Source organism: Lepisosteus platostomus, chromosome 10 (genome assembly GCF_059453375.1).
Source record: "Lepisosteus platostomus isolate fLepPlt1 chromosome 10, fLepPlt1.hap1, whole genome shotgun sequence".
NCBI classification, from domain to species: domain Eukaryota; kingdom Metazoa; phylum Chordata; class Actinopteri; order Semionotiformes; family Lepisosteidae; genus Lepisosteus; species Lepisosteus platostomus.
Genome location: NC_142620.1, coordinates 13056227 through 13082263, shown reverse-complemented (window position 1 = coordinate 13082263; position 26037 = coordinate 13056227). Strand labels below are relative to the sequence as shown.

Sequence of the window (26037 nt, the reverse complement as noted above, 5' to 3'; positions counted from 1 at the left end):
AAAGTAGTAGGAGCTTACAGTGCTTCTCAAAAATGCTACAGCAGCAGTCCTTCTCTAGGCAGCAGTGAATTCTGGGGTGTAAAGAAACAATCATTGTGCACCTATAACTGGATAAGAAACAGCCACAAGACAGATGGAATATAGACTGGCTGGTGTTGCAGAATTACACTGAATCTGGCCATATCACTGAAGATGAAGTCTCACAAAACCAAAAATATTGCAGCACACAACAGGGTTCTCTCATAACATTCCCACCAGTAAAGAATTATCTCATTGCACTGGTTTGGGATTCAGCTCCAGAGGGGAATGTGCCACCTACTGTTCCAGCAGTTTGACTTCCAGTAGCATATCTTCCTTAGTGGTCTGCCAGACGTAAGCGAACCATCAGGAGCTCAACTGCTTTGAGGCAGTGAGGCTACTCAAAATTAGAGTTGGTGGGGACAGAGGAGAGCTTGTTAACTTAGAGCCGATTACACAAAGACAGACTGAAACAAATTTGTCAAATTATTTATATTTATAGTTATAACCCTGATTTAGGAAACTATCAGTCTATCAGATTCATTTAAAATATACAGTACATAGTGGTGCTTTTTAAATAAAAACAAGCGTGTTTGTCCTCCCACACACAGGAAACTAGAGGGTACAGGTTTTCTGTACCTGTGCTTTATGACTCTACATTACCGTGTTTCCTGTGTAAGCCTCTTCAACAGACAGGCAGGGGCATAGTGAGAGGGATGAGCAGTTATGCTCTTCACATTGTCATGACAAAACAACTGCACACAAAAGCATTGTTTTATAAAGCAAAACGAGACTTTTTCAGTGGGCAAATCATTCAGCCACCTATTTATTGCTAATTGATACGTGTGCATGAATTTTCCTCTATAAAAAATGCTTCAGCAACTGGATTGTACAAACCAGAGTGAAATTAAGCCAGGACATTGGTGTTAATAACCCTATAATTTTGAAAACAGATGTGGGAATTTTAAGTCAAAACCTCAGATTAATATCTCAGCTAAAGAAAGGCATATCCTTCTACACAGAAAGTTCATATTCATATTGCAGCATTTAGGCCAGTGGGAACAGCGCCTCCTAGTGGTCAATCTACATGACTTGCAGCAGTGATCTTGATTTCTTGAAGTGCTCATCCCAGTAGACTAGGCCCAACCTGGCTTAGTTTCTCTTGTGGGATCTGGCTACAAGGTGGTAATTCCTGCTCCCTTTCAAAATTTCTATGAAGTTTCCTCTGTTCCAGTATTCAGCCTTAGTCTGCACAAGAAATTCCCATAAGGCTAGGACCTACCCCTGAGGGCCTTCTTTGCCTTCTATAAGCGCCCTGTATGTAAAGCTAATTTAGATGTTTATAATGGGTAAGTCATTTTGCGTTTAAGTTTCTACTTAACTGCTTCAACCTATTCAGTGTTGTGGGGGAGCCGGAGCCTATGGTGTAAGGAGAGGTACACCCTGAACAGGACGCCAGTGTATCTATCACATAGGACACACAGACACAGACCCACACTCACTCACACCAGCAATAGATTTCTCTGGAGCCAACTAACCTACCAGGCTGTCTTTGGACTGTGGGAGGAACTGGAGCACCACATGAATATGAGGAGAACATCCTGTACCAACTCCATGCAGGTCCAAAATTGAAACCAGGGTCCCAGCAATGTTAACTATTGGGCCACCATGCTACCCTGGTTTGATATACCGCATATGCACTAAATATAACTAGAACATGGTTGTTTACAGCAGAATAGATATCAGATTACAGTAGAATAGATCTCATATTACTGGAATTACAATAAATATTTTTTGTCTGCCACCTTTCACAGACAAGAATATAACTCTCTCCTTTTCCTCTGTAGTGGGTTAAACTGGATATTCACACTTCTTATTTGTAATCTTCTGCGGCCCTGAGTGTATTAGGGTGTTGGCAGGCCTCCCTGTTCCGTGTACAGCACATCTGTAACAGCTGGAGAAGACCCCACCCATCCTCAGCTGTTTTCCACAATTAAGAACAGGCCTTTGGCTGGCCCTGTGCTGATATGCTTTTCCATTAAGGAAAAAAAACCACAGGGTACTTGAAAGAGATCGTAATGCACATATTGGAGAAAACGTTATTTTTATTTCAGCAAATATGAGCAGGTCATTTCTATGTGGAGTGCCAAGTTCTAAGAGGTTGTGTGTATGTAGGTGTTTTTATGACCCAGCAATCCTTTTTAATTGCTAAATTAAGAGTGCAATAGTGAGAAGAGGCTCTTTTAAAAGTCAGTTTTTCAAGGGAGACAAGACGACAGTGAGAAATAAAAGATAAAAGATAAAAGGTAAAGGGTTTCATGGCTAAAAAGCAAATGAAAGAAAACAAATGTTATGAGCTGCATGGATTTCTCTCATTTAAGACATTTCCGATTATTATACTAATCTACAGCAGGTGGCACTACATTCCTTCCCATCCTCACTTTCAATTGTACCTATTCTGTCACTAGATGTCCATAGTGAGAGCATAAGACACCTATAGTAACTCTCTGAACAACGAAACTGATCCTGAGCTAAAATACTTTCACTTTTCAAAGTTTCAGAGCACTTTTTAAGTTCCTCAGGAACTGAAAAAAAATTATGGAAAACAGGTAAGCCAAACGTTTTAGTGCAATAATGGCAAAGGAACAAAAGGACAGATAACTGCAAATCAGCTATTCCAAAAGTTAAAAATAAAACACGGGGATATACTAGACATCTGCAAGCAAGCAGCAAACTATGAAAATTGTATTGTAAAAAAGTAAGGTTAAGTCATATTTTGATAGGACTTTCCTTAAGAATTCCTCTCAAGGTTCTTTTATAATGGAACAGGCAACATTAAATCGAAAAATGACACAAGACACCTGTGTGAAATAACTCCAAAGACAAATAGTTGGCTCAGGCAAATAAATGTACCCTTTATTGTCAATTGTTCAGAACATCTGTACCTAAAAGGCACACATTGGACTTCATTGTTTTTACAAAAAGAGTTTCACGACTGGGTTTCACAACAGGAATTCACTTTCAAAGTTCCTGACGGGAGATCCTTTCACAGAAAGGACTATTTACACTTTGTGCAGGTATACAGACTAGCAATAGGAAATTCAGGCAAAATATCTATTTTCAGAATTACGCTGGTTGTTGCAATCTGTGGCTTTAATAAATTACCGGTAGCTTTCACTTTTTTAGAATGAAAACAAATAACTGACTGTAAAAGAGAGGTTTAAGTCAATGCTGGGACACGATCAGGATGTTTCAAAGTTTATCTGATACCTTCACATTTAAGAAAGACAATAAGGAAAATTATAAAGGGAAAAATGTTCTACTGGGATATACATCTCTCAAACACATTTTGACATTTTCTACACTAGAAAATGTAAGTTTCTAAGTGTTGAAAACGGCATTTTACAAATCTGTATTGTAATATTGTGTGTATTGCTGAAGATCTATCAAGGTTGTTGCAGTCAGGCACAGACCACACTCTGTCAGGTCCCCTCCTCTGCTTATGTCAGCAACCACACCTGATGTGACCCACAATTTGAAACAGTTCTCTTCCTCAATAGTTGATAGGTAAAAAAAAAAGATTCTTTTAGAAAAGTTCCACTAAGGTATTTTACTAAAACTGTTTAAATTCATTATATGCTCTTGGCCACATGTAAACTAGCAACACTGTAATCAGATATGGTAGGTCAGTGATGCCTGCCAGTTAATCGAGATCTATGAACTCCACAGATGTGCTGTGAATTCTAATCCCTCCCTAATGCAAAATGCAAGCACTGCATTCCAATTTGGAACGCAATGAAAGAAAACAACTCTACTTTACAAGTGGAAAATTTAACTTGCTAGATGTACTGTATATGAAAATGAATAAATAAGAGTTAGTTTTGTTGATTAATCATCCTTCAAAAAGGCAATCCGTTCGGAAAACGGGAAACAAGACGAAACAAAAGAGACGCTCCCAAATCATTTGTTCCAGATGGATGTAATGCACGTGGAATCCCTTAGATCTGACAAACTTCATCTGTGTGTTCTGCGCTTTCATCTTTTCCAAATCAAATGCAATTTTTGGAGCTGTTTTTTCTGTTGTTGTGGCCCTTTGGTCATTTAATATGCTGACATTATAAAATCTTTTTCATGTTTCACGTCACCGGTAGGAAAGTCTGCCATATGTGAACTGTTGTGCATCAAGAACAGGTCTACTGGTGATGTGAAAGGTGAAAGGACAAGTGGTCAAGGACAGATGCCCCTAAAATCTGAATCCAGTAAAACTCAAGAGCTTTTCCTCTGAGTAACATATTTTGGAGGGGCCCCTTTAAGCTGTAAAATTAAATTTTCCTGACACCCACCATATAAATGAGGGTGGCACCTTAGATCAAGGTTAAGTTTACAAAAGTCTTAATACTGTCACCTACATAATAATACTGACAACTCATACAGCACATAATAAAGAAAAAAGATGCACTTTCAAATATATATATAATTGTTTTGTTTCTATATGTTTCATACAAAAATACTAAAGTTTATAGTTACATTTATTTAAAGAAAAATCAATTTGGAATAAACAAAAAAAGCTTTTATGAGTTCTGTAAAATGCAGCAAGATTTCCTGAACATGGCTTCAGATAAAGTGTAGGTAACTGTTTTAATGATCCAAACTAAACTGGTCTGTCTTTAACTAAACACCCATTCCATTTTGCTTATAGTTTCCAAGATTTGCCAGTATTAATCTGCAAACCTGTGTACAATGAAGTGCATTCAAATCATAATACATACTAGAAGAGACAAACTGACTGCTGTCTAACTCAAAATAGTGTACAGGGCAGTGCACTGAATAAAGTGTAGAAAGTAAAACTTGTCTAACACTACTGTATTGTTAGAGAGAGATGGTATTTTCTATACCTCTTCCTTTAGGCACTATTGTTAACAAGGTTTGGTGCAGATAGTCTAGGCTTGTGTTACTTGTGTCCTGGAAAGTTGTTAAGCACATCATCATCCTTACTGCACTGAGACCTAGATATTACCTCAAGAAGCAGGCTGTGTAACTTTATGTGATCTCCAAATCATAATTAATATTTACCTATATAATAACTAAGGTTATTCATTGATTTACAAAGGGGGGAAATTAAAACACAGCAAGTTCATCCAAGGTAAAAAAAAACATTCAGGTTTCTGCAACCTCATAGAGCTCACCGCATAGAGTGGTTTTGCTCCTTGATGAGATTTCCCTGTCTTAGGATGTGATTGTCGAGGCAAACTTAAGGTTTTAGGACCTGCATAGCATAAAAAGGCACGGATAAGGCGTTTCTGGCAGTTACTGGGAAGTACAGATGGGATTTTCTGTGTGTGGTGAATATTGGCACATTGCACTTGCTGGGTAAAGTGCAAAGATTTACTTGGGGAAGCCAAACTTCAAGAACAGTACCAGAGCAGCAGCAAGGTGAGTGGACTGGGGATGCTGGGTTAGGAATATCACTTCTTCAGCATTCCATTCTATCACCAGGCAGAGCAGTCCAGTCAGCAGTCGTATGTGTACCGATTACACCAGAGTACTCTCCAAGACTTAAAGAAATACAGCTAGCACTAGAACACAGACACCACAGTCACTTTATGCTTTATGCTTCATAGTTGATCATATAATGCTGCAGAAACTATACCATGCATGGATAAGTTAAACAACCAGGGGAGCACAGCACACCAAGTGGCTAACTCTTATCTGTACTTCTTTTACGTTTACGTTTAACAGTTCTTTGGCTTGAGTGAAGCCTTTCTTTGGTTCCTAGCAGGCAGAGCAGCTAGTTCATTGAGTGTGAGCTGAGGCTGCCCCCACATGTTTTCAATTGGATTGCACAGTTCAGATGTGAAAGGAGGGCTTATGATGCCAGTTGCCATGGTTTTCTTCCACATTGGTGTTCTCGAGGTGCAGATCTGCATAGCTTGAACAATGCACAAGAATGCACAACATTTTGTTTGGAGTAGCAGAGCAGGTGTCTTGGCTTGTGACATTCCACCAAGGAGCTCAGATTACATCCAACACAGACATCTGTCATTGCATTTCCCTTCAATTTCCAAAGCACAAACGTCAATTCACTAATGCAGACAATTCTGAACTGCAGTCAGTAGAATTTATTTAGATATCGTAGCCCGACCATACAAGCTGAGAACAGTGGGACAAGGAAGGCAGCTTCAGGGTTTGACTTTTGAGCAAAAGTTCACCTGTCGGTCTAAATGCAGTACCATTTTCCTATATAGAAAAGTAAAACATCCCAAAGTTATCATGCTGTTCCATGGTTTCATAAGAAAGAGTTTGTGCTTAACTTGAGTCCAGATGAGAAACATTTCCTCCTGGATTCTTCACAACTGTCTTATAACCAAGCAAAACAGCACTAGTCATTCCCTTTTCCTTGTGTTTTACTCTTATTTGCAATGTAGGCTCTATATAAGTTAAGCCATCCATAAATTGTCTCCCACAAAAAGTCATTTCAAAGCTCCACATCACCCAGCAAAGCACAGGAGTGTGTCTCTTTAAAAAATATCAAAAATATATCATGGAGAGTTTATGCTTATGCACAAGTTCATCCAGCACTTCACGTCCTTTTTAATCCATGCTTTTGGTAAACACCTCTTAATGAATGAGTTTTGATCCATTTTATTAGTATCTCCCTCACATGGGAGGTCAGTCCTTGAAAAAATGCCTGTATGGAATTTTTGTTCTTCTGTGCAACACCTGTCCTGGTTCTCTGCGCTTCCTGCTGTTAAGGTCATTTTATTCCTCAGCTCCTCTCCTCCACACACTCAGGGCTCAGGGTGTGATCTCTCCGCAGTCAGACGACAAACTCTGGTATCTCATCGTTTGTCAGGTCCAGAGAGAAGTACTTGCTGGTTCTCTTGATGGGGAAGGCAGGGTTGTCTTTAATGCCAGCGCACTGATCTACCAGGCCATGATAGCCCGCATCGCTCAGCTCTTGGGCACAGCCAAAAGTGTAGCTCTGGGCAGTGTCTTGGCACAGCTCTGCCCACTGCAAGCAGCCCTTGTGGTAGAGACGGATGTCATCCAGAGACTGGCTGTGGCGATCTGTGGATGTCCGGGGCTTCCTGCACACAGTCTGCAAGAAAACAGGATATAGGAGAGAGAGTCTGAAATTTAAGTACTTGGACAAAAAAAATATCTTCTGAATGCTGCTTTGCAGTAATCACTCTTTAACTTGTATCCCTATTTTTTTGGTTTCTAGAAAGGTTAACAGATCAGTGCCTTTTAAAGTGAAGGCAGAAGCAGTGTATTAAAATATCTTTTATGTGTACTGCGCAATGTGTGACATACCTGTGGAAGAGACTCTATGCTCTGTCCACGCAGCTTCACAACAGTCTCTGATGAGCTGGATGTGGATGAACTGATGTCCTTTACAATTAGCCCTGCAACAGTGAAGTAAAGATTTAGAGACAAAAGGCAGCTGGGAGATCTGGCTGTTAAGGTGATACTGCTGTAAAACATCAATTTCCCGTCAGTATCAATAAAGTCTTATCTATCTATTTAAGAGTTAGGAAATCCAGACTGGAAATTCCCTCCATTCACAAGGAAAGGTAACCCCATCTTCAGGTTCCATCTGTCAACCCCTTTTCAAATGAACATAATTTCCATACATGGAAAAAAAGCATGAGATACAACGTTCCAGTACTGGCAAGTCAGAAAGTCTTAATTCAATTACCCGAGTAGCCATTGGTCTGTCCAGAACTGAGCATGTCCTCAGTGATGTGGATACACAAGTCTTGGTTGACATCTAAGGCTAGTTCATGAAGCTCTTCATAATCCTTTGGATCATCAACCAGCATCTCAATTTCTGAGAAGATCAGAGACAGGTTATACAGTATCTATATGACCCAAGGGATACACACTGAATCACACACGCAGACTGGGTACCATGATCGCTTCCCCTTCTCTAAGACAGCAGACTGGCACCACTCATGACTGGACATTTACAAATTAGAGGCATGATGGGATGTCTATTTAATAAGAAACAAGAATTAAAGGAGGGGGAGCAAAGGGAGAGCGCGCAGCTGACTTTCCAGGAGTACGAGAAGGGAGCAGTTACCGTCGTCATCGAGAAGGCGTTCCTTGCCCCCGCTCTCCACTCCGGAGGTGTGCGAGCTCCCGTGGCTGGCGGTGGAGCTGCTGCAGGTGCGCAGCGGGCGGTGGGGGGCCTGACAGGTGGTGCGGAAGCTGTCCGTCTCGATGCCCGAGGTGTGCGAGCTGCCGTGGCTGGCGGTGGAGTGGCGGGAGAGGCGCTTGTGGCGAGAGCTGCTGCCCGCACTGCTCCCACTCGCACGGGAGCGCTTGTCCAGCTGCTCGATGTCCAGCTCCAGGGCATCGCTGATGTAAGACTCACGGTACTGCTTCTTCTCTGCCAGGAGAGGGCGCCACAACAGGCTTAGACACTGCACTCTCCCAAGTGGCTGCAAAGAAGCTCTCATCCTTACATTTAAACTGGATGTTTAAAGTTCCCACAGAATCAGTCATCATGATTTTGGCTTTGTGAGTCCATCCTCCCATTTATTGACTATGGAGTCCATCGCTATTGTGAACAAGATGCTCAAAGGCTGGGAGGTAGGCTTGCAAAAACAACTTGACCTTAATGATGTGGCTAAAAAAACAGGCCAGCTATTTAAAAAGGCCTGTCTAAATTATTTAAAGGCCACACACTAAAATGATCTCTCCTGCTACAAAAATAAAAAAAGAGGTGAAGTTGGTAGATCTCAAATGTACATGAACGTTGGTGCAGCTATGTTTTGCTAATTTAAATCTCAGTCTCGCCATCACACGCGGACAGGCGGGTACCTTCGTTCTCCTCCAGCCGGCGGACCTGTCTGACCACAGGCTGCAGGTTCATGTAGAGCCGGTGGCTGTTGCTGAGCAGCTGCAGCAGATGCCTGGATCTCATGGGGCAGCCAGTGTAGTAAATCAACTTCCGAGCCGAAGGAAGGCCGTCTGGGAGAATCTCAAACTTCTTACCCTGTAAGTTAAGAACAAACTTCAATGGTGTAACAAAATCGCAGAGCCTTCATTTTACTAAGCAATGGGATGGTTAATAACAGATTTGAAATGAATTAGAGGAACAAAGGATCTAAAACCTTCACTGTCGTTCATTGCAGTCTTTTTGTATTAAAAGAATGTAACAGGCACAGGCCAAATCAAACAAACTCCAGACCACAGGGGGAAAAAAATCTTAATATTTGCTACCACCTGGTGGCGAGCAAAAGAACCAAGAAATACAGACCAATGCACAGCATGTTTGTATCATCAAGCATCTAACAATGTGCTGGTTAGAGTTTTAATTTTTATTTTTCTTAGGTGCAGAGATGTGACTCCTGTCAGAGGATGTCTTCCCACAGAGAGGGTTCCTGTCTCAGAGAGTCCACTGGGGAAGGCAGATTTAATAACATCCTAATTTAACATTTGTCTAATAGAGTCAGGTTCCATATGCTGAACGGAAAGCCTAACATTCTGAGGCCTGCCAGTCAGCTTTAGTGTCACACATGAAAATGACAGACACGACAAATACACGGAAATGTAAAATAGATAATCCAGCCTTTTAAAATTCAAAGATGCTAAATCCAGCCAAACATATGTGAGAATTGACTGTAATGCTGAAATCTGGCAAAAACATAAGGGACTCTGCAGTCTGGAGCAGTAAACCCAGGAATAAAGAAGAGGGTTTCCAGAAAGCCCAGTAATCTACTAATGCAGAATAAACTAACAGCAGCACTCTGAAGCTGGCTTGTTTTATGACAAGGGGCTAAAATGGAGTGAGAGTTTTGCAATGTGCATCAGGAAACCTCTCACTTACTGATCCACCCTCCTGATTTTGTCATCAATAAGTAAAAAAGTCATCACCTTATCTTTTCAGCGTCTATTCTGTTTAAGATTCTTCCAGATTTTCTTTAAAGGGATGCATAATAATTGCATTTGGGGTGGTTAAAAGTGTGAATGCGAAATCAAGTCTTTGGTTTTTTTAGGCCTTTTGGTTTTGCATTTCTCATGAAAATGGATGCTACAGAGACCAATTCATTAGAAATGGTCACTGTGTAAAAACATTGTACATAACTACAGGTTAAATAGAAACCAGTTTATAACATTTGTTTGCCCAATATTTGCTTCCCTGAGGTCAAATACAGTTATATAATTAGGGGTTTACTAATTAGTGTAGAACCTCAGAAAATATCAGGAATGTGGTTCACCATGGAGAGAAACTGGAAGGATTGGAGTGTTCACTCCACCCTGTCTTTTCACAGATTCCACAACTAGTCTGTACAACACAACACAACACATCACAGCACAGTGGGGGACTGACATACAGTGCCTTGCGAAAGTATTCGGCCCCCTTGAACTTTTCAACCTTTTGCCACATTTCAGGCTTCAAACATAAAGATATAAATTTTTTATTTTATGTGAAGAATCACCAACAAGTGGGACACAATTGTGAAGTGGAACGAAATCTATTGGATTTTTGAAACTTTTTTAACTAATAAAAAAATGAAAAGTGGGGCGTGCAAAATTATTCGGCCCCTTTACTTTCAGTGCAGCAAACTCACTCCAGAAGTTCAGCGAGGATCTCTGAATGATCCAATGTTGTCCTAAATGACTGATGGTGATAAATAGAATCCACCTGTGTGTAATCAAGTCTCTGTATAAATGCACCTGCTCTGTGATAGTCTCAAGGTTCTGTTGAAAGCGCAGAGAGCATCATGAAGACCAAGGAACACACCAGGCAGGTCCGTAATACTGTTGTGGAGAAGTTTAAAGCCGGATTTGGATACAAAAAGATTTCCCAAGCTTCAAACATCCCAAGGAGCACTGTGCAAGCGATCATCTTGAAATGGAAGGAGTATCAGACCACTGCAAATCTACCAAGACCTGGCCGTCCCTCTAAACTTTCAGCTCAGACAAGGAGAAGACTGATCAGAGATGCAGCCAAGAGGCCCATGATTACTCTGGATGAACTGCAGAGAACTACAGCTGAGGTGGGAGAGTCTGTCCATAGGACAACAATCAGTCTTACACTGCACAAATCTGGCCTTTATGGAAGAGTGGCAAGAAGAAAGCCATTTCTCAAAGATATCCATAAAAAGTCTCGTCTAAAGTTTGCCACAAGCCACCTGGGAGACACCCCAAACATGTGGAAGAAGGTGCTCTGGTCAGATGAAACCAAAATCGAACTTTTTGGCCACAATGCAAAACGATATGTTTGGCGTAAAAGCAACACAGCTCATCACCCTCAACACACCATCCCCACTGTCAAACATGGTGGTGGCAGCATCATGGTTTGGGCCTGCTTTTCTTCAGCAGGGACAGGGAAGATGGTTAAAATTGAGGGGAAGATGGATGCAGCCAAATACAGGACCATTCTGGATGAAAACCTGTTGGAGTCTGCAAAAGACCTGAAACTGGGACGGAGATTTATCTTCCAACAAGACAATGATCCCAAACATACAGCAAAATCTACAAAGGAATGGTTCACAAATAAACGTATCCAGGTGTTTGAATGGCCAAGTCAAAGTCCAGACCTGAATCCAATCGAGAATCTGTGGAAAGAGCTGAAAACTGCTGTTCACAAACGCTCTCCATCCAACCTCACTGAGCTCGAGCTGTTTTGCAAGGAAGAATGGGCAAGAATTTCAGTCTCTCGATGTGCAAAACTGATAGAGACATACCCCAAGCGACTTGCAGCTGTAATCGCAGCAAAAGGTGGCTCTACAAAGTATTAACGCAAGGGGGCCGAATAATTTTGCACGCCCCACTTTTCATTTTTTCATTAGTTAAAAAAGTTTCAAAAATCCAATAGATTTCGTTCCACTTCACAATTGTGTCCCACTTGTTGGTGATTCTTCACATAAAATAAAAAATGTATATCTTTATGTTTGAAGCCTGAAATGTGGCAAAAGGTTGAAAAGTTCAAGGGGGCCGAATACTTTCGCAAGGCACTGTACAACACACTGCTCCTAAGACAGCTGGACACATTCAAGGGATTCACCTCAATCAGCCAACGATATTAAACAGGCTTATGTTTATATAATCAGATCCAGAATCTGGTGCTCATTGGCTCCGTGTGGTGTTTCCTTCAGTCTCAGAGATTCTGGCACTGCTGTAAGGGTGGGGCACCACAGCACATGTGCTGGGTGGGATGCTATTCTTAGGCCCCCCTCACCCAATAGACACAAGGTAAGAAATACATTTTAAAATGGTCTTTGACTAAATTCACCCATCAAAGAATTTAAAACTGAAAATTTGGTTCAGTGTTCAAACACTTTAATGTGTGTTATAGGGAGGAATCCATTAACAAATCCTACAAGAGCCAGCATCTGACAGTGTTGCTTCCGACACATTGAAGGCAACCGCAAAACTATCTTTTAAGAACAGCCACAAGTAACTATAGTGTATTGGTAAAATCTTCAGAGAACAAGTCCATCTCTGCAAAATGTCAGACCTGAAAAGTCTGAAATGTCAGACCTGAAGGACAACTGAAGTCAGATCTAATATTTTTTTCTTAGTAGTAGTGTGATAACAAAAAATTACTAGGTTGAAAGATATGTTCTTTTAAACTGCCACCAGCCAGAAAATCAGTATTATAAAGCAAATCAATCTTATTCTTTATGCACAATGTTGCATGGAAAATGATATACTGTATGACAAAACTGTTCAATCGCAGTTCTGAAAAGCTAGTGTGCCTGCAGGATTTCTGGGTCAGTTTGAAGCAACAGCACCCGAAGAACTGACAGAAGCTGATAAATTAGTCCAAATAAGTGAGTAACAAGCGGATTTAGCTCATTAAGAGCTAGCTGAAATGAACATCTATGATACACCAGCCCTTCAGGATCAGGATTGGACAGTCCTGCTGTGTGACTATCTTACAAGCATTAATTAAAAGAAGCTAACACCACACAAAAAGTATTTGAATAAAGATATGTTCATCTCACTTTCTGTGTTACATATTCCTCATATTCCTGCTCAAGGACAGATGTTTGAGTGCCTTGATTGCTTAAAGGCTTGTCATGTATAGTACAACAGCGTACTGTTACAGAAGTAACAGTGAACAGTTCCTTTTATTAGAGTAAACAGCTACTGGCCATGCTCATGACAAAAATCATGTTAGCTTTGCAGGTCTAATCAATTTATTTATGAAAGAGATTTATAACTGCAACAGAAAAGGCACCTTCTGTGCTGAGTTTGGTAAAAGTGCCATTTTAAGAGTTCCTTATGAAATGTCATTTGTTTTAGAAAATGAAAGGAGGATTTGGCAATGTACAGTGGACAGGAAAGATTTAGTACTTGGCTTTCATACTTCTTGATTTCAATTGGCAAAAGAAGTCAAAAACACCTCTGCCACAATTCCACTTCAGAGACTAAAAAAAAAAAAAAGAATATACTGTACTGAATAACTGTTTAACTGTGATGATTCTTCTAATAAAAAGAAGTGGGGCACAACTTAGAGGACATACATTTAATAGCATTGTATCTACAAAAGCAACAAATAAAATATAAATCAAATCAAATTATCAAATAAATGTATTTTACCACGAATGGTCTCAACTCACCACAAACACCAGCTTCCCCACATTTGTCCAGGGAAAATCATACAGGAGTTGCCTCACAGATCCCACATTCTGAAAAGTTAAGCAAAAATTACTACAGGCACATCCATTAAACTGAGCAGAAGAAAGTTCTATTCTGAAACACCATTTTTCTTCCTATCACCATTGGTCAACAGGAAATGACACTGTATTGTTAACAGGGAAATTTCATGTTGAAAAGCGTCGGAATCAAAACTCTAAGATTTTAGTTGGTTCGCTGGGAAACATTTTGAAATCTTTGTGCAGGCATGCTTTCTCGTGCAGATGAATGCAACCGCACAAACTTGCTTCCTGTACCTGAAAGATCTGAATCCCACGCAGGGTCAGTCCCAGTGTGAGGGAGCCCTCCATTTCTTTCTTGTCCTGAGGAAAGAGAGGATTGGCACTCCTTAGGATGTTTCAGTTGAACAATGCTGAAGCCATGACCTTTTGGAAACTAAATAAAGCCTTAGCTACCATTACTGAAGGCACGTTGTACATTGCTGAAATTTCCAGATGTACGTGGAGTACTGTATTTAAAACCAGCAATACCGATATTCAAGACCACACACCGTGACACATGTCTAAAACAGACAATTTTCTTCAGTTACAGTATATGTATAGATGAACACTAAAACCAAACTCTAATCTGTAATCGAAAAACCTTTTCATTTTTTTTTGCGTTCATCAATTTCAAGAGAAGCATCACGGAGGGTGCAAAAATAGCTTCATCTTTTTAAACGGAGTACTGATTCACATCTGCTTCAGAGAACGGATTTCTACTGTTATGAGATGAAACCTCAACATTCTGGCGCCTGCCATCTACGCAGGCTTTCAGTGATCACAAGGCATACACATATTCATGTACAACAATGCTTAGTTATTTCTTTTCAGGCTTTCTGAAAACTGCACAGAATCATCATGAATCGCATAAAATTGAAATACTCCCTCTGATTTGGATTTAAGATGGTTCTGTATAATATTAAGGGTAAATATTTCAAAACTGCATTTTTAACATTCTTTGCTTCTTAGACACCATGGTCAAATCTGAGTTCTTGTACCACTTGAAACCGCTAGAAATGACATTTACATGTGCAGAACTTTAAATATTCAGTTATTATAACCACTAATGGAACTGAATTAAACCTTCAAGCAACTTTACGTTTATCATACGGTTTGTACAGCTACGATTATAATTTCTGTAATGGAAACCTTTCCTTAACACTACATTTCTACATTCATTAATGCTACATTTTCTGCTATGACAGCATCAAGGGAAATAGTTGTCCCAATCTGCTTTTCACTGGGTTAGGACTGAAAGCTCTTGTCTCTGCACTTCAAGACAGTCTCTTCAGGTGGTTCTAAGACACAACCCTATGGTTCTGTAAAAACTTGATACATTTTAATTAAAACTTTTAATTCTTATCCTCTTCCAGAAAAAAAATACACTCAATTTCTCTCACATGAATTTCACATCCTTTGCTTTTCAGAAACCTATACCTGAAGCAAATATTTAATGGTGTGGGACAGTCTATACCATCAGCCAGCTAAATCACAGTGGGGAGGGGATGGGAATAGATCAGCAAGGATTCCATTCAGAACATAAAGAACCTGCAGCTGCTTTCTCCAGAACCAGTGGGACTCTGACCTTGTACAGTCGGTAATAATGCACGGTCACATCATCCAGCTGGGCAGACTCTTTGATGTACTTGAGGTGGGCCTCCGAGGCAGTGAGTGCGAACTGGTCCTTGTGCATGTTGGGGATGTGCCTCAGAATGTAATCCTTCCCCCTCTTGGCAATCACCTACAAAGTCAGCAGCAGGAACACGTCAGGGTACGAGGATGCTTAAAAATCTTCTAATCTTGGGTGAAGCAGGTATATTTCAGTCTAAATGAATCCATATCAATTCCAAAGAGATGACACTGTCACTGCATGAGTCTGATTCTAAATATATCTGGGTAAAAAAATGGAAAATTGCTAGTGGCATGCAAAATAATTTGCGATTCCAAAAGCATTTCCTGTACCGGGCTTCAGCTAAATGCAGGAAAACATGACGATCAGAAGGGTGGGACAGCGCTGTAATGACTGCTGGTAAATGTGAGCTACCAGCAATCAGACATAGACCTGAGTAAAAAGGTTTTCAGAAAAACAAACAGCATGCAGCATGGTTCCTGTCATTTTGTACATTCCTATTGATGATGGTTTCCAAGATGATTCCAAGAGACTCAAGTGATTCATGTAAGAAGATTTAAGTACAGGGGATGGCTGGGAATCTTCCATTATTAGCAAGTTATGATCATAGAATCCCCAGAGAAAAGACTGATTGGAATCCTGGAATTTCTGTTGTTACTCACTTAATTATGATTACACAATGTGAAGTTAATACCATAAAAGTAATTCTGGAGGAATGCAAGTTTCCAAAAGATTATTTGAAATAATACATTTCCTCAGCTCTTACGACCCTTAGATGTATCACAGCACACCCCTAGTTGAACAGATTACAGTTTAAATAAATGTAGCTGCTACTCTGATTAAACATAATTGTCTCTGTCTAAAAATCCTGCTGAAGAATGACACTGAAAACAGTCATATAAAGTTGTAAAATCATGTGCAAGCTAATTTCAACCTTTAAACGTTCGGAATAATATAGGTGGTGATAGAATTTGACAGATCATGCTTTTCATATTACGGACTGCACTATTAAGAGAGAACTATTAAGAGAGAACTAGCTTCTGGGAGCAACAAGTGAAATTCCACTCTCAACTCAACAAAGAGCAATGATGACCCTCAACTCACCCAGGGAGGGAAGTATGCTTCTGGCTCGAAGTATTTTCCGAAGTGTTTGTTGCGTTTGAAGTTCCCCAGGTCTGCCTGCAGAGCGAAGGCTGCTAGCAGGAAGTAGGCTTCCTCGCGCTGCACACACTGAGACAGCAGGACCTGTTTCCTCAGGTGCCAGTAGTAATAGTACCGCGCAGTCCGGTCACTGCAATTGAGGATATGAGTAAGAGGCGAACAAACCTTAGTTTCTTTCTGCTTCAGGAAGTCACTCAGATACTGTGACAAATACTGAAATGGACTTTTAAAGCAAATGTGGAACATTTGATCACACTTTACCTTATTAACCTGCCATTCTCCACGTAATATTGAGCCCTGAAATGGACAATCATCGGAGGTCCAAACTGGTCAATACCCTGTCAATACAAAAGATACAGGTTAGCATTTGGAATAGTATGTTCCAAAGGAAAAACACCTTTGCCTTAAAGCAGCAAATTTCAGAAATCCCCACTGTTTAAATCACATGAATAACTACACTTATCCAGCACAGCTGAGAAAACGGCTACGTTGAAAAACACTTACTTTGCTGGCCTCTCTCTTCCACTCTTTAGGACAATACTTCGACAGCTTCTGGCCAAGTTCCATATAAATGTGCTCATTATCTGAGGAGAAAGGAATTGAAGGTTAACTGCATGGTGTGTGAGCTCATTGGGCTAAGTGTACCTTTATGATTTGTGAATCAAACTCAAAGATTAATCACATAAGAGCTTTTTTTTTTTTTTTTTAAAGTGCCCCAAAGGCAGTTTCGGATTATCTACATACAACTCTAATTTTATCAACCACACATTCCAGGTTTCTATAATTATGTAGCTGTACACATCAAATGCAAACAAAGTAGTCCTCTAGTGGAAAGATTTCTTACTGTATTTAATACAGCTGTGTGACTGTGAAACTGGCATTTTCAAAACAATAGGTGGTATGTGTTCATCTCTCAAACTGGCAAAACATTTAATAAACATCCACAGATGTCAATATCTAGAAGTTGTGCTATAGTGGAGATGGTTTACGTTCATTATTCATTATATAAATTTCAGATGGTGAATATTGGATGTAGGCTGTAAAGAAACTACAATTAATTAGTATGAAGACTCAATTATTTTTGCAGTGCAGACAACAGCTGGGAAAACATTTTAAAGCATTATTTCAGAGGAAATAAATGAAACATTTTATCAGCATGATATTGACAAGATCTCCACCCCTCACTGGGAGACTCCTGTGTGTTACAAGTTAATCTCCTTGGCAGAACTCTCATTTGTCTTAGGATTTCATGCTGTTCAGACCACTTGCCCTGGAATTTGGTTTCATTAGGAACAGCGACTCCTGGTGAACACATGCTTGTAGACTGCACAGCAGGCAGCTGTCCCAATTAATCACCCTGCTCCACACATCAGAAACCAGGGAATCCAAACCACTAACAACACAGCCACAGACACATTAACAGCACCCAGGTCACGGTCCGGAACCCTCTCTACAGAGCAATTCCACAGCAGCACAGGGGATGGGCAAAATCATTAAGCAAAGAAAGACAACTAGGCACAAATCACATCAACATCCATGCTGGCTGGAGAAAAATACAACTGGAATGAAGAAATAAAACTTGCTTTGCCCACACGACCCAGGGAAATCTTGCAATGCAGAAGTGATCACTAAGTGCATTAGAGAAAATGCATTCAAATCAAATTCCATTTAATAATTTTCGCAACGGTACTTTAATAAAACAGCAAAGTAGACTTTGAAAAGAAAGTGCGAAGGTTGCTGCTTTGTAAGCTGAGAAGACACAGATGGCCATATGGTCTCGCGGAAATGTGATGTGTGATTTTCAGCAGGTCCAACAAGGGGGTACTTTACTTTACCCCAATGTGGAGATCACGCAGAAAGTGTTGGCTTGATGTTAAGACTCTGAAGAATTATCTTAATAAATGGAGAAGCTCAGGCTCTTACTTTGAATGACGCTGAGCCCAAACAGGTGACAGTCCTTGAGACGGAGGAGGTCACAGACCTGGACAAGCAGCTCCTGACACAGCGTCTTCACCTGTGGAGAGGACACACAGACACACACGGTTCACGGCAGCTGAGAATGACAACTCTGGCAAGGCTGTTCCAAGTCCTAATAAACTCAAACATTTAAGATTTGCTGACATCTGTAGTCTGTCTGGCAAAACTGTAAGTTTCAAGGCACATTTCTTTACCTACCCTCAACATCAAATACAATTCCCCAAAAAACTTTTTTTTTTAACTTTTTGTATTGCATTTTTCAAGGGGAGTCACTCACACACACAATTTGAGAGGTGCTCTCCAGAATATTCTGTACCATCTACATAAATATTTCAAAACCACTGGAAAAAAAATGAATTCTAATGCATGCTTCAAACTGTGTCAAAGCAGGGAGTAACACGTAAATTATAATTCATTTCACAATCAGCTTCACCAGGTCAGCCAAAGGTAACATGGTAAATTGAAATTATATGTAACCTAGTGTAGTGCTACTACAATGATACACATCCTCAAAAAGTCAAGGATTCTAATCTTGGAAAGCAGGAGTACTTTGATTAAAGATTCTGAATGGCATGGAAAATGCACACACATTTACAGATTTCTGAAAATAGCAGTCATATCTGCTAGAGGGCATGCTTTATGGACACTCTTGTGGCATTGGTAGCAGAAAATGACAAGGCCCACTCACACTGACGATGATGTTCAGCGTATCGTCATTAGGAAGGAAGACACAAACACAGCGACGGTCCTGCATGGTTTTGTTATTATGAAAGTTCAGTTTGTTCATCTTCGTCCAAACGGGACGATCCCTTCGGCAGGCACGAAGCCCAGTGCCCACCCTCGCTCAGCTGTACCCCACTACAGCTCTGCCAGCCTCCGACGTCTCACACAAGAAGAGGCAGCACTTAGGCATGGGCATCTGCACAGCTGGAAGAGAGATGGAGAGCGTCAGTGATCCAAAACAACAATGAGGAAGAAGGGAAGCTCGTCACCACGGATGTTTTCTTTTTTACATCTCTGCAGACCCTAAATCGGAAACAGCTGTCTAAGAACACAAAGCTTTGAGGAGCTGCTAATTGAAACCACTTCATGGATAAGACATTCAATGGCCACAATTCTACTGAGGTTTTCCAAAGGGTGTGAAAGAGGAGGGCAAGATACTGTGACTGGGAAGATGCGAGAGTGAGGTCTCTTGGAAGCGCAAATGAACAGTAGCAAAAGGTGGTTGAAAAGAATGGAATGCTAAAAGAGATTACTTTGGGTTTCACACCCACTCCTAATGGTGCCTTGTAAAACAATTACGCTTACAAAGTTTTTATCAAAAGGCACCTCCATAGTACTCCAAAATGGTGACCAACAGCCGTGTGTGAAAAGGTTCCCTCAAATTACAGTTGTTTTGTTAATGGCCCATGAACAGAGAAATAATAACAGCACCAACAATGCACATCATACAAAATGCTTTTTTATTGTGTTAGATCAATAATGACAGAGCCATAGGAATCAATTCTGTACTTTCTATTTTGTGTAACCATAATTTTTTAAAACACATTCAGGCATTTGTCAATGCACTGCAAGCTACAGCAGCAAGTTAAATAATTCAAATCGATTTCCCTTTAGTGACCAGTACTGCCTTTAAAAATAAGAGACTGGCTAAGTAGTGTTACACTCGTCGTGAACAGGGACTGCAGCTGGTGTCGGGGTCCCAACCAACCAGAAGGTGAATTACAAAGATAAAAGCAAAAGGGACATGCAGAAAGACAAGGACCTCTCAGGTGTACTCTTAACACAATACATCATTTGTAACACACTATTTGCCACAGAAAGGAGGTTTGTACTCAAGTGATAAGTATGTATAAGGATTGATACTTAGGATCATACAGACTCAATGACAGGACTAATCTGAAAGACAGGACATATGATAATCACACTGATAACCAGATGAAATCATTTACAGAAGCAGATATATCTCATAAATATCATGAAAACAGGGGCATACACTGACAGGCGTAAGGTATTTCACTACTGTTTCTTAGCCATATACCCTTCATTAGCTTGTAAATCTACTGGAAGGGTTAATTAGGGGTGAAACTAATTGAAGCCTTCCCTTCCACTCTGAAGATTCAGTACAGATTTTTTATTGTTTAATTAAATGCAGTACTGCAATACCCTTTCATATTGCAGTAAAGGTGAATTATCCATTATATTTTACTTCACCTTATTCACCTTATTAATTTTAATTTTAATATGACAGGGAGAGCATTAATATCACTAACTGTCACAAAAACAAGCTTTAAAAGCAGTGAAACACCCATGGCAGGAATGCAACTGTAATATGCAGTCAATGCCACAGAAGCTCAGCTAATAAAGGAAGTCTTATTTTTTGCATTTCTATGTAATTTTTACCTTTTAGAGCATGACATTCAGTGTTGTCCTTTAATGATTTTAAAAGCAGACTGTCATATCTAGTCGTGACGCAAGACACCGTTCAAGTACCCACTCAACAATAAGTGTAATGTATTTCATTTTTGTCAAAAATGGCAAAAGCAGTTTTATAAATCAAAGATTTTCTATTACAGTAAGTTACAACATAGGAAGCAGCCTGAATTCTCTTTTCTGTACACACAACTAACTTTCCCTAGACCTCTAATGAGAAAGATGTAATTCATGTTCTCCCTACCGAAATTAAAAAGAGAACAGTTTCTTGCAAACTGAAACTAACACCATTGCTGCTTGTTATAGTAATTTTGTAAAGAAACATAGTTAGAGTTATACATTTAACTCAAGTGATCTGATTTGCAAACAGTACAGACTTGGCCTCTAAAGATCAGCTCTCCACACACACTCTTCTCTAACAGTTTTGGGTTTGTTGGTCTAAAGACAGAAGATAAAGGGGTATTCATAACTGAAATCAGCAATGACCAGTAACAAAGCCATTCTCTTTAAAATACTATTTTTTTTAGATACTGGTGCCCAAAGAGGAGAACTTGGATATCATGTAATAAAACAAGAAAGAAGTAATTCCTACAGTGTCACACTCAATCTTTCTGGAAAAATACTGCAGCTTCCCAGGTATATTATCAGGAAGAGTGCAGAGGAGTTAAATTACAGTTGCTTCCCCCTTCTCGGGAAGCATGTCTGGTGTAACACCTACATACTTCCTCATATCTCTTCCTCATAAGAAGGAACTTAAGCCAGGAAGTTTTATCAACGTGCCAAAATCTTCAGCAGAAACAACCGAAATTCTCTCAAAACCTGCACAACTCATAACAAAGGAATGCAAACTGAAATTGCTAGTTACAATAGTTTTTTTTAAAACAAAAACTTTGGGGGAAAGATGGGAAGAGGCCCAGGCAAGCCCCCCCCCCCCCCTCCCCCCTTCTCCTCCTCATCAGATTGCTTTCCCAGCCCATAGCCAGCTTCAGTGTACCACAACCATGTCAGAGCCCAGAGCCAGCAGTGGGAGACCAGCCAGTCAGAATTCCTTCAGATCTAAGCAAGCTGTAGGGCGGAGAAACTGGGAGAGAGAAAATGGCTGAGACTGAGAGAGAGTGCAAAGCACAGCCAGGAAAAAAAAAAAGTGCTGCAGTCAGGAGAATTCCACACCAGCATCTGCTTCTCATTCCAACAATGCAGCCTTTTGATTTGTGCAAGGGCGCAGACCCACTGTGCCCATGCGCGCCCCCTCCCCAGAATTCCCTGCGGCCGAGCTATCCCAGCTTGTGCTGGAGAACATTCCCACACCGCTCCACGGTTTCCGATCCCTGAATACGCACCTGGGAAGTTAACAATAAGAAGCGGTGATGGCCTTTTCTCTTTTGAAAGTGCAGCTAAAATAACATACACGCTCAGAAGACCAGAATTTGTTTCCAACCAGGCTGAAATGCTCCTGGCAACTCCAGAACGGCGCAAGATAACAGGATTTAGAAAACTACAAGCCAAAAACCAGGGGCGACAAGGGATACTTGTTGCTCTGTGTTTACAATGGCGGCACACAAGCCTAAATAAACATGGTCATGAACAGAACCCAGGACTCAAGATATTAAAAATGAATACTGAACAGAATCAGTGCTGTAACACATTATAGCTGACTCTGGGAATTTAACAGAATGTGTATTCTTTAACTGCTAACTTATGTGGCTGAGTGTACAGCCAACACAGCAAGTCAACACAGTTCTTGCTGCATAATAGACTTTTTACAATACTTTACAATGAGAAGAGAGCTGCGATGCTTAAACAAGTCCAAGTGCATGCTGAAGACACTGATTACACAGCGCAAAAGTACAATATATACATACACTCCTTGAAACAATTAATGCTGATTTATGGTTTCTTCAGTTTATTCTTCTAAAATACATGTGGAAAGCTATAACTCACTGCTATAAGAAAACATTTACTGTACATGTGGTCCACGTGGATAGAAAGAGAAGTAGTCCTCATAATCATCCACAGAAATGAAATACTCCCATTTGTAATAATGTAAAAAATCCCATTAAATTGTTCATTTTCACATTGTTCATTTGCAGTTTAATTTTCTTTAAGATGAATAATGTTATATATTATAAAGCAATATGGTGTAAAATTACTATTTACTAAAATTACTATTTACTTGGCTTATTAAATACCATTTGCCTTAAATACATGGTAACTAAAATATAACTGCAGAGTTAAGAAACTTTATTTTGTACGTATGTACTTTAATTGTATAAAATATATGAATAACTACTTGTTGCCAATTTCCACATGAAAGTAATAAGCAAGCCTTTGAGACTGAAACAACAATTATTTTCTGGTTGTTATTTTGCTATTTGAAATGCCAGTTACTTTCATTGCAGAAATGGGCTCAACTGATTGAACTGCCTTTGATTTCAATCCTCGGGACCTTAAGTACAGGTTTATTTCCTTGGCCCATTAGACCAAAAAGCTGCCAATTAACCACTACAGGCAGCTGACTTTATTCCAGACTCACAAGAACTCAAACTGAGAGGAACAGACTATCCATTTAAATTGACCCAGGAGGTTCCATTTTGCTGTGCCCTTCCCTGCTCTGTTCTGCCCTTCACAGGAAAAAAAAAGGATCGGAAATGGACAATGAAATATTTAAGGGATTTCCAGGGCACAGTGCTAGTTGGCAGTGGGGACTGCCAGTTTTATAAATAGCCCAGTCTGCCTGGGTCTGCTGTCACTGCAACAGGAACCTAGAAAAAAGCATTACACTATAGAGAAGAGCTGAAGAGGTAAGCACCAGGTTTGTACAATTTCTGCTGGTGCCCAGCAGGAGTTAGAGTGGTGCCACTCTCATTTGATTGTCAGAAACCTAAATTTCAGTTCCAGGAATTCCAGTTATCGTTTTGAAGAATTGAGTGAATTATTAAATGTTATAATTACCATGACACTGTTGCCAGAACAGGTTACAGTATTAAAACATTTTATACATACAGTACTGTGTACAAATTTGAAATATACAGCAAATAATTACACAAAATAAGGTTTTAGATTGCATTTTGCTAGCAGGCTTGGAGAAACAAACATCATCACAATTTGTTTACTTGCCTTATTTCTGTAACAAAATAGAACAATAATTTCAGATCTTGCACATTATGTAGAGTATGCTGTTTCAATTATACCTGAATTACTTTACAACAAAATCTCATGAAGCTCGTTAGGAAGTGAACAGTATGTGGGAAAAGGTTTTGCTACTGTATGAGGTGTTTGAAAATCACAAAAGAATTTATAAAATATAAAAAGCATTAGCACTGATATCTAACTTGCTTTAACAAGCACACAGTGTATTATCAATACAGTAAATATGCTCAAAAAAGGCTCATAGAGGTTAACATTCAGACTATTCAACATCATTCAAAGAATTTTAGCTTTTGCTTACAGCTTTGTAGAATAACAATTAATTTCCAAAATGTAGAGTATTACAATTTAAATAACAGGTCTTGAGGGAAATTCATCCCTCCTAAAGCAATAAAAAATTAAACTGTGACAGATCATTGATTTTCTTTACCAAGTTTACATTGCCTTTGGAAAACAATGCTTAGATTAAAGATATGTGAAAAGTTATTTTATGCGACAGGACACTCCAACAGAGTGCATTGTCATGTATAAAGATAAAAGGCAAATAAGCTCTGTTGAACACAGTTTAGTGCTGATAGATCACAATTCTATAATCTACCAAAACAAGCAATCATTAAACTAGCATTCAATTACTAAGGATAAACATGATTCATAACAGCTATTGACTGCTGTTGTCTAGTGTATACAAAATACTATCAAATTAATTGAAAGCAACAGCACTGAATGAATCTTAATAAAGTTATTTAGAATACAAATGAATATCTCAATTACGAGGGTGACTGCAAGACTCAGTCTTTTTACCGAGCCACTCCTTAAAGAGCATGGACTAGCAGTCCGTTTAAACTTCCTCTTCTCCCGTGTGCGCTCACAGGGTTCGTAGGTGAGCTGAGAATAAACATTATTGGCTATTTCAAATTGGGAGGGCAAAACAAAAAAAACAACTACTGAGCTTTTTTTAAAATGCAAAACTTCACGTTGATACCTTACAAAGTGTTAATCAATCTCAGGTGGGGATTTTTTTAAACTCTCATGTTCACAAGGGCGTCTTTAAAACAAAGCCATCAACACCCGCGGGCTGCAGGGCCAGAAAGTGAGGCATTTCCTGTACCTATGCCTGTACCTATTCCAATACCTACCCTTTTCACTTTTAAAAAGTCGATGGAGAAATAAGATTAGATATGCGTCTTCCATATGCATCATCACTATAATTTAAACCATGTACAGATATATTCAGATTCAAAGATATATAAAGTATAAGCTCAAATGCAGGTAGAGTTGGGCATAGGTTCTTGAATATCAATTTGACACTCATAACTCACTGCCTGTTGAAAGACTAAATGTTAATTCAACATCCTCCTCTGACAGATAAATCAAGGAAGTGATTGCTGTATTTATACTGCTCTTCTGTGTTCAGAAGATTGTTTCTGATCCCCCCAAAACCAATATATCTCTTACATATATTCTCTACTACATATTCTACATTTGGACTGAAATATTACCAAACACTGCTTTTTCTTATGCATTGAAAAATGTTTTTTGTCTCATTTACTGTTATTTTAGGTGTCACAGAAGATTTCATTATAAAACATTTGCTTTCAACCTATACAAATACTGTATTTCATGACACTGCTACATCTTTTTAGATGTAAATATGTAGATTTATATGTAAATCAATTTTAACAATATACAGCTTTTTAAACAAATTTTATCCAAAACATTTCTCCAGTATAGCCCTATGCCAATACCTTGTACCTTCTAATACCTTCTGATGTAAAGCACATTCAGAAAAGTCGTTGTACTGAGCTGTTTAATCAATTTGATTCTATGGGCGCCGGAGGAGCACTTCAAAGATAACAAGCACCTTTCAGAGTGTTAGAGGCTCTTAATCACACACTTGATTTCAATGAGCAACCGGCACAAAGCAGCCTTTTACTTGTTCAGCCTAGAGTTGTGGGTTTTTGGAACCTGATTGGTTGAACAACTCTTTCACCATAGTGAAAAAATAGCAACAGG

General features: G+C 39.6%; 1 protein-coding gene and 1 long non-coding RNA gene across 2 annotated transcripts in view; both read right to left on the bottom strand.

The window, feature by feature from the left end:
• Positions 1 to 2913: 2913 nt before the first annotated feature.
• frmd6 (FERM domain containing 6) overlaps positions 2914 to 26037 on the bottom strand; it is a 37070-nt gene continuing 13946 nt past the window's right edge. Inside the window, exons 2-14 of the mRNA XM_088648294.1 lie at positions 19133 to 19371; positions 18391 to 18481; positions 16972 to 17051; positions 16729 to 16805; positions 16411 to 16597; positions 15262 to 15417; positions 13932 to 13997; positions 13599 to 13667; positions 8845 to 9019; positions 8102 to 8410; positions 7718 to 7849; positions 7333 to 7424; positions 2914 to 7117 (exon numbers count right to left, since the gene is read on the bottom strand). Of these exons, the coding sequence (XP_088504420.1) occupies positions 6836 to 7117; positions 7333 to 7424; positions 7718 to 7849; positions 8102 to 8410; positions 8845 to 9019; positions 13599 to 13667; positions 13932 to 13997; positions 15262 to 15417; positions 16411 to 16597; positions 16729 to 16805; positions 16972 to 17051; positions 18391 to 18481; positions 19133 to 19231 (1815 nt within the window). The 5' untranslated portion in view covers positions 19232 to 19371 and the 3' untranslated portion in view covers positions 2914 to 6835. The remainder of the gene's footprint in view (positions 7118 to 7332; positions 7425 to 7717; positions 7850 to 8101; positions 8411 to 8844; positions 9020 to 13598; positions 13668 to 13931; positions 13998 to 15261; positions 15418 to 16410; positions 16598 to 16728; positions 16806 to 16971; positions 17052 to 18390; positions 18482 to 19132; positions 19372 to 26037) is intronic.
• Positions 9336 to 13592, bottom strand: LOC148653362 (uncharacterized). Its single transcript, XR_015941648.1, has 2 exons — positions 11999 to 13592; positions 9336 to 10366 (listed from the first exon to the last, which is right to left on the bottom strand). It is a non-coding gene; the product is annotated as an uncharacterized LOC148653362 (long non-coding RNA).